Here is a 7,363-nt window from a genome sequence, read left to right on the forward strand (position 1 = left end):
CGGGCCTGTCTTCCATGCTGGCGCCCAGACAGGGCACAGAGGGTGCAGAGGCGGAGGGCACAGCTCTGGGGAGAGCTTCTGCCCCCGTCCCCTGACCAAGGTCCTGCTGGTTTGGGGGTCCTTCTCCAGGCCGGACTTCAGGTCCTTCCATCCTCTCTCCCAACAGCCCCATGCCCCCAGCTCCTTCCCCGTGGCCCTGGTCCCTGCCTGATGTTCCTTGTGCCCCTCCCCCCGCCCACTCCCCACTTCTCCTGCCCCACCTGCTCCTGCCTCATCCTTTTGACGAGGGTGTCCTGTAAGGAGGGGAGCAGGTGGTCCTGACCTCAGCCCCAACCCTGGCGAGGACAGTGGCCCCAGCGGCTCCTTGGAGCCCCTGCACAGCAGTCACCTGCCCATGGGGGCAGAGCGCTGGAGGTCGTCATGGTGGTGAGAGTGGGGTCAGGCACATTTCCCAGACACCCACTGCACACCAGCCGTCGCACTGGCACTGTCTGCCCTCACCGCAGCGCCTTGAGGACATGGCACAGTGACGGCACCGTCCGGAAGAGGCAGGCTCAGAGCGGCCACGGCGTAGCCCGTGGTGGCGCAGGGAGGTGCCGGGGGCAGAGGGCAGTGCCTGCTGTGGGCAGCCCCTCCCCTGGGGACCAGCAGAGCAAGGCCTGCCAAGAGGATGAAGTGCCTGTGGGTCTCTGTTCTTGTCTCTGCCTCCCCCCCCCACCCCTCTCTGTCTGGCCGTGTCTGTCTGTCATATCTCTCCTCTTGGAGCAGCTCTCTGGTTCTCTCTCTTTCTCTCCCCATCTCTGTCCAGAGCTCAGGGGCCTGGCCAAACACCTCCCTCCATGGTCACCTTATGGTTGGGGCCCCAGACCCCTGGCAGGGGGTCCTGAGGGCCCTGGGAGCTGGAACCAGCAGGTGGCTCCCACCTCCCACCTCCAGTGTGCCTCCTCTCCTGTGGCCTCCTGGACAGTTAGGAACCTGGGTCTCCCAGAGAGGTCCCTCCCTCCCCGCTGCCCAGCCCCTGGGGACCACCCTCGGAATCTCCAGTCTCCTCCGCCAGGAGCCCTCAGGCCGCTGGGCGGGTTGAGGCTGGTGGGCCCGGAGGGGAGAGGTGGGAGAGGAGGTGAAGCCCAGTGGGGCAGGGGGGTGCCCCCGGGCGGGGAGGGCGCCCGGGGCAGCACTGACACGGCTGCCCGCTGCACTATCCACAGGGCCTCACTGTGGAGCTCCTGCGTCGTGCTGCCGCTGCTGGCGCTGACCTGGATGTCGGCCGTGCTCGCCGTCACCGACCGCCGCTCCGCCCTCTTCCAGATCCTGTTCGCTGTCTTTGACTCGCTGGAGGGCTTCGTCATAGTGATGGTGCACTGCATCCTACGCAGAGAGGTGGGCCTCGCGGGCACGCCCCTGCCGGGCCCTCTGCGCGGCCGGCACCTGCAGCGGCCCTGCGGGCAGATCCTGGGACCGGGCGGGAGGTGGAGATGCAGCTTCCGGGCCCCTCACTTCTGCAAGGCGGGGCTGCCAGGGCGGTGGCTCCTTAGTGAAAGCGCTTCCTCCCGAGAACGCCCCCCCACGCGCCCCATGCTGGCACCGACTGGGAGGGCGGCTCTGTCCCCTGGGGTGTGTGGGACCCAGAGCCACCGGAGACGTAGGTGGCTTTCGGCACCGCTGAGACTCCTGTCCCGGAGCACTCTGGGCCTGTCCGGGAGGGAGCAAGAGAGGGCAGTCACCCACCCGTGCCGGCTGCCCAGGAGCAGCAGTTAGGGACCTGCTCTGATCTCAGGAGGCTCGAAATGTGGGAAACAGTGCTCTTGACATGGATGCATGAGGTGCCATCGCGAGGCTGGACGAGGCCAGGGTGGCCGCGGAAGCTGAAGGGGCACGAGTGGGCGGGCAGACACGTGGAATGACCTCCCCTTCCCCTCGGAACCTCCTAGAAAGATAACAAAGTGATTTTAAAGCACTTAGATTCAAAAGGATGAAAAGAAGGGTTTTGCCACAAACCCCGGGCTTTTGGGGAGAGAAGGACAAGGGGTCATGAGCTCAGCCCAGCCGAGGAAGCTCGGTCCGCAGCCGGCGGTGGGGGAGGCCCAGCAGCAGCTGCTTCACACCCCAAGCCAGAGCGCTTCTAGCAGTGGGGCTCCCGGCCCCCGGGACGCCCCGGGAAGGTCTGTAGTGGACGGGGGCCGTCAGCTTCGGGAGCAGCATGGACCCCTCCTGGGCTGGCAGCGCTGCCCCCACCCAGCCTCCCCCACCTGCAGCCCCACTGTGGGGCCCTGGACTGGGGGCGCCCGGCACAGCTGAAAGCATGCTGAGACGGGGACGCGTGAGCCTATGTGCTGGCGCTTGGGCACCGCGTCGCCTGAGGCCCCCAGGCTGGTGGACAGGTGAGCGCCGAAAGATGGGGAGACGAGGAGCCCACGTTTCTGGTGTTGGGACGGCCCCATTGACAAGTTCCGGCCCACAGCCCCTCCTTCCGCTGCGTGGAAATGTCCTGGTGGGTCATGAGCATCCTCTCTGAAATCCTGAGCACCCGGAGAGCCTGTGCCTGAAAAGTCACAGATCTGAGCAGCCACGGGCCCCAGACACAGCCCCGAGCTGGCGTCCCCAGAGAGAGAGACCACCCCTGCTCCCCAGCCCCGCACCTGTAGGTTTCTGGTCCTGGCCGCGTTTACTCGCATCACCGGTTCTCGCTGCGGGCCGCCTACTGCTGTCTTCCACACGCGGGCCAGCACAGGCCAGCACAGGCCTCCTCGCCTCGGTGGGCTGTGGCCGGATGTCACACTCCGTCCCGGCTGTAAGGCCCCGCTTGTGACCCTTGGCTGCTGGCTGCTGGCTTCTGGGAAACGAGAACAGCAGGCTACCGAGAAGGGGCATGCCGAGACCAGGAGGGAGCTCTGTAGGAATTCAGAGCCCGGAGGCAGAAGCGGGAATACCCGGAGCGTGGGCCCACGCCCGGGAGAGTCAGGTGCCCCAGAGACAGGGTTTCCCAGGAAGGCTGGACTTCCGTATCAGCCTCTGTGACCTCCTAGGGTCCCACAGGTGGGGTCTGTGCTGCAGGGACCCTGCGGCCAGGGGAAGGTTGGGAAAGGGCCCCCATCCTCCGGTCTCTGCAGGGAGGGCTCCAGGGGGCTGTGCTGAGGAAGACAGGCCAGCAGGGGGCAGACAGGGGCGATGCCAGGCAGCTCCAGCCAGTGCGATGGGTGCGGAACATTTGGCAGGTAGACAAGTAAGGTGGTCATCTGAGTCTCCTGGGGGGGGGGACCGAGGGGGTGAGGCTGGCCAGGTGGCCTTCCTGGAGGAGGAGGCCATGAGGCACTTGGGGAGACCATTTGGTGTTCATGCCGGTGGAGAAAGTGGTTTCCCATCTGCCATCTCCTGGACCGTGGCCTGCCTCCACTGGGCACGCAATAGACGCTTCGAGATGTTTGCTAGGCGGGCGTGAGTTTAAGGACGGGAGGAAGGCACACCTGCACAGGCGGCCCGAAGGCTTGATTGCTGTCCCCGGCCCTGAGGCCAGCAGGACTCCGGCACCGCCTCTGAGCAGCTGTGTGGCTGCAGGGAAGGGGGACAGGTCCCCAAGTCTGTGCGGTGTCTGGGTCTTGGAGCCAGGAACCCCGGCGCACCCTCCTTCCAGAGCCCCCTCCACTCACTCAGGATGCCTCCTCCAGGAAGCCCTCCATGCTTTCACCACCCCTGTGCCTTCCGTTATTCCCTTTGCCCGTCGTGGCCTTGAGGCGTCCGCTCCTTGAGGGCGGGCACCGCTCACTGCTGCGCCCAGGGCCCAGAGCAGGCAGTGCGGAGAAGGTGCCAGCCTTTGCTCCTTGCTCACGTGGACCAGCTCTGTCCGTCCTCCGCGGATGAGCTTTGTGCTGGGTGCTTGGGTGGCCCCGGGCGTGGAGCCACCATCACCCCTTCCTGAAGAGTCCGTGGCCATAACGTGGGAGACCTCCGTCGATGGGTGTGCCCCACAGACATGCTGTCCCCCCACAAGGCCCTGTGGACGCTCAGGGGGCGGGTCTCCAGGGGAGCGAGGGCGGGGCCCCCCGCTGGCCAGGATGGTGCGGACTCTGGTGCCTTCCGAAGCCTGACGGGGTTCTGTACGGACACATCCAGCCGGGAGGGCTGCAGCACGCTCGCAGGGGGTCCGGGGCTCTCCGACTTTGGAATTTTCACACCCATGAAGGGCACAGAGAGAATCTCCGAGAGGGAAGGGGGGCGGGGCCCCGCACAGAGGCTGCCCTCGCAGAGACGCCCCTCTGTGCTGCTCACCCTTGCCTTCCAGTCCCCCTGCGAGGATGCAGTCCAGGGCTGCTGGGGACCGCTCTGTTCTCTCTCCCCAGGTCCAGGACGCCGTGAAGTGTCGCGTGGTGGACCGCCAGGAGGAGGGCAACGGGGACTCGGGGGGCTCCTTCCAGAACGGCCATGCCCAGCTCATGGTAGGGCTCAGAGCTTGGTGCCCTCCGTGGTGCCGCCTCACGCCACTCGGAGCTGCTCTGGGCTCCAGCAGCCCTTGGGAAGAGCTCCGAGCCCAGCCTGAGGCTGGGGACACTGAGGCTCACCAAGGTGACATCCCCGGTCAGGGGGCGGGCAGGACCCAGATGGTGAGAGTCTGGCTGGGACTGACATCGACGCACCCCAACCCCACTGCCACAGCGCCCTTGCCCAGATGCCAGCCTCTGCGGGCCGTCGCCTCAGCTGCTGCCCTCCCCCATCTCTGCACTTCCCATGCCCCCTCATTGCCTTCCAGCCTGGCCAGGATGGGACTGGACTGACTCAGTCTCCATCCGGGGGACCAGCTCTGGCCCGTCCGTGCACCTTCCACCCCGCTGTGGCCTTGTCCCCAGCCAGGTCCCCTCGGGCACTCCAGCATCATGCTGTTCAGCCTGAGGTGCGACAAGCCCCTCCCACCCCGCTGCCAGCCTCACAGGTGTCTGCTAAGATGCCCCCTCCAGGGAGCCCTCCCTGATCCCCCGCCCCCATTCCTGCCATCAGGCCTCCTATTCAGGTCCTGGCGGCGCCCTGGGTGAATTCCCCGCGCTGTCGCTGGGTGGTGCTGCCTGCTCCGCTGGGTGCCCCCGATGCGCGGTGAGCCTGGCAGGCAGGAGGTGCTCACTCAGTCCTGGGGTGCCCAGACTCCTCCATGAGGTTGTGAGCGTCACAGGCAGGGCCTCCGCAGATGCCGGCCGTCAGACCTGGGCAGGCTTCTTGGATCTTCAGGGGCGAGGGCAAGGGTCCCAGACCCCTAGGCACTGCTCCCGGCCGAACCTCTGACCTTCTCACAAGCCAGTCTCTGCATTTGCGGAGAGGGAACCTCCAGGTTTGAGATGAGCACCCAGCGCCACAGCCCCTGGAGAAAGCCACGCCCCCGCTGGCAGCGGCCTCGCTGGCTTGCCCCGCCCAATGGGGGGTCTCTGAGCGGGGCTGCGTGGCCCCCTCTCGCCTGCCACAGCTCCGAGGCTGCCGTGGGGCCAGTGCTTTAGCAGGGGCCTCCGTGGCTGCTCAAGGGATGGCTGGTCTCACCCTGGCACGGGTGAGATATCCGTGTCCGAACCCCGCTCTGTCTGGCCGGCCGGCCTCCGTTTCCTCGTCCCCAGGGCTGTGGTGAGGACTACAGGTGCCACGGGGCAGGCCCCCCACACCCTGCACACCAGCAGGGGGCAGCCTGGGCAGCAGGGGGCTCTGGTGCGAGACGCTTTGTGCCCCCTGCCCCATCAGGGGATGTGAGGGACAGAGCGAGGGGTTCTCGTATTCGAGTCCTAGGGGGCCGGCGGTTGGGGGAGACTGAGCCAGGCGCAAGAGCGTGAGTGCGCTGTGGTGGGACCAGACTCCCACTTCCCTGCGGAGCCACAGACGCCTGGGCAGGAGCTGCCAGGCATGCACACGCAAGAGTATGCAGAGGCGGGGCCCCCCAGCAGGGTCCGCTGGAACACATGAGCACACGGGCACCCTTGAGCTCGTAGACCCCGTTAGCACTCAGCGGCGTGCACGCACGTGTGCACGCACACGCCCCTTCGAGGTACAGCGCCGGCTCACCGTGTCCCGCCAGCCCAGAGGCAGCGCGGTGCAGGCAGCAGCCCAGCCCCGCTTGCTGGCTCGCAGGCCCTCACCCCACCCCGCCTCTGTCTTGCAGACTGACTTCGAGAAGGACGTGGATCTGGCCTGTAGATCAGGTGAGCGCCTGCCAGGTGAGAGCGACAGGTGGTCCTCGCCTGGGTCCACTTGCTTCTTTTTCTTTTCTCTGTGTGTCTGTCTGTTCATTCGTCTGTCCTCATCCCACCTCTGCCTGCCACAGCCCACACGGTGAGGTTGGATCAGATCCTCCCAGATGGTGGGGATGCTGCCCTGAAGGCCTGGTCTGCACCGGGCCTGCGCCCGCGCCCCCCAGCCTGGGCCCGCACCAGCCACTTCCTGCCTCCCCGCCTGCCGCCCTGAGGCTGCGGCCAGGGTCTGGGGAAAACTGTGCTGGAGCTCAGGCTCAGCAGGGGTGAGGCCCGTGCTGCGCGGGCAGAGCTCTCAGCCCTGGGGCAGACCCTGGGCCCCGTACGCTAGGCCTGGCCCTGTCCTCTCCCTGCCATACCCCCTGCCTCAGCAGCCACACCCACACTTCTGTTCTTTGCTTTCCACGCTCTTCGTTGGGGCAGTGAGGCTGGACGAGCCGTGTGAGACGGGAGCCGCCCGCCTCCACCCTGTCGCCCACCTCGCCACCCACCCCTGCCTGCCCTCCCTCAGGGCCCGCGCTCTGTGTTGTCTTCATGTCTTCATCCCCAGTCCAGCCACCGAGGAGGGTGGGTCATGCTTTCGGAACGGGGGACGGCAGTGGCAGCAGGGAGAGAGCAGGGAGAAGGAGCTACCACCGAGCTCTGGGCTAAGGCTGAGTTTCCCGGAAGCAGGTGGAAAAAGGAACTCAATTGCCCAAAGAAAGGGAGCCCCTCAAGGGCCATTGTTCTGTGAGCCAGGCCTCTGAGGCAGTGACAGGCAAGATCTTCCAGAGCTGCGGAAAGCCAGCTGGCCACCCTGCCTTGCGTCTGTCTGATATTTGGGAAGCATCTTCTCTAGAGACAACCATGGGGACAGGTGCTGGGACAGCCCCAGGTTGGGAGTGTCAGCTACTGCCAGGTGGACCCAGGAGGGCTTCCTGGAGGAGGTGGCCTCTGGTTGGGCTGACTGGGGAACTGGACAGAATGGTCTTCCACCTCCTGTCTTGGTCTTATGTAGTCTAGGCAGTCTTCCTGAGAGGTGACCCCAAGACTCAAGGGCCTTCAGAGGCTGGGGCCCAGCCCCATTCGGGTGGTCCTGGCTTCTCTGAGCCTCTAATTTGTTCCTCATCAGTAAGCTGGCCCACAAGCAGCTAGTGGCTGGGGGCGGG

The 7,363-nt window shown here is 66.2% G+C and overlaps 1 protein-coding gene across 1 annotated transcript; it reads left to right on the forward strand.

Annotated features, from left to right (window-relative positions):
* The first annotated feature begins 833 nt into the window (after positions 1 to 833).
* On the forward strand, positions 834 to 6,611 carry LOC109490002 (adhesion G protein-coupled receptor B1-like). The gene is made up of 3 exons (XM_034653536.1): positions 834 to 1,380; positions 4,338 to 4,433; positions 6,128 to 6,611. Exons 1-3 carry the CDS (start codon positions 1,261 to 1,263, stop codon positions 6,299 to 6,301), a joined length of 390 nt encoding a protein of 129 aa, XP_034509427.1. The 5' UTR covers positions 834 to 1,260; the 3' UTR covers positions 6,302 to 6,611.
* The last annotated feature ends 752 nt before the right edge of the window (positions 6,612 to 7,363 follow it).

This window comes from Ailuropoda melanoleuca, unplaced genomic scaffold (assembly GCF_002007445.2).
Source record: "Ailuropoda melanoleuca isolate Jingjing unplaced genomic scaffold, ASM200744v2 unplaced-scaffold9702, whole genome shotgun sequence".
Taxonomy (NCBI): Eukaryota; Metazoa; Chordata; class Mammalia; order Carnivora; family Ursidae; genus Ailuropoda; species Ailuropoda melanoleuca.

Bases quoted from the DNA above. Each gene is read 5' to 3' on its own strand.
- LOC109490002 (XM_034653536.1), top strand. From the start codon at position 1,261: ATGTCGGCCGTGCTCGCCGTCACCGACCGCCGCTCCGCCCTCTTCCAG. The intron at 1,381-4,337 runs GTGGGCCTCGCG...CTCTCTCCCCAG, and splicing joins ACTGCATCCTACGCAGAGAG to GTCCAGGACGCCGTGAAGTG. The intron at 4,434-6,127 runs GTAGGGCTCAGA...TCTGTCTTGCAG, and splicing joins ACGGCCATGCCCAGCTCATG to ACTGACTTCGAGAAGGACGT.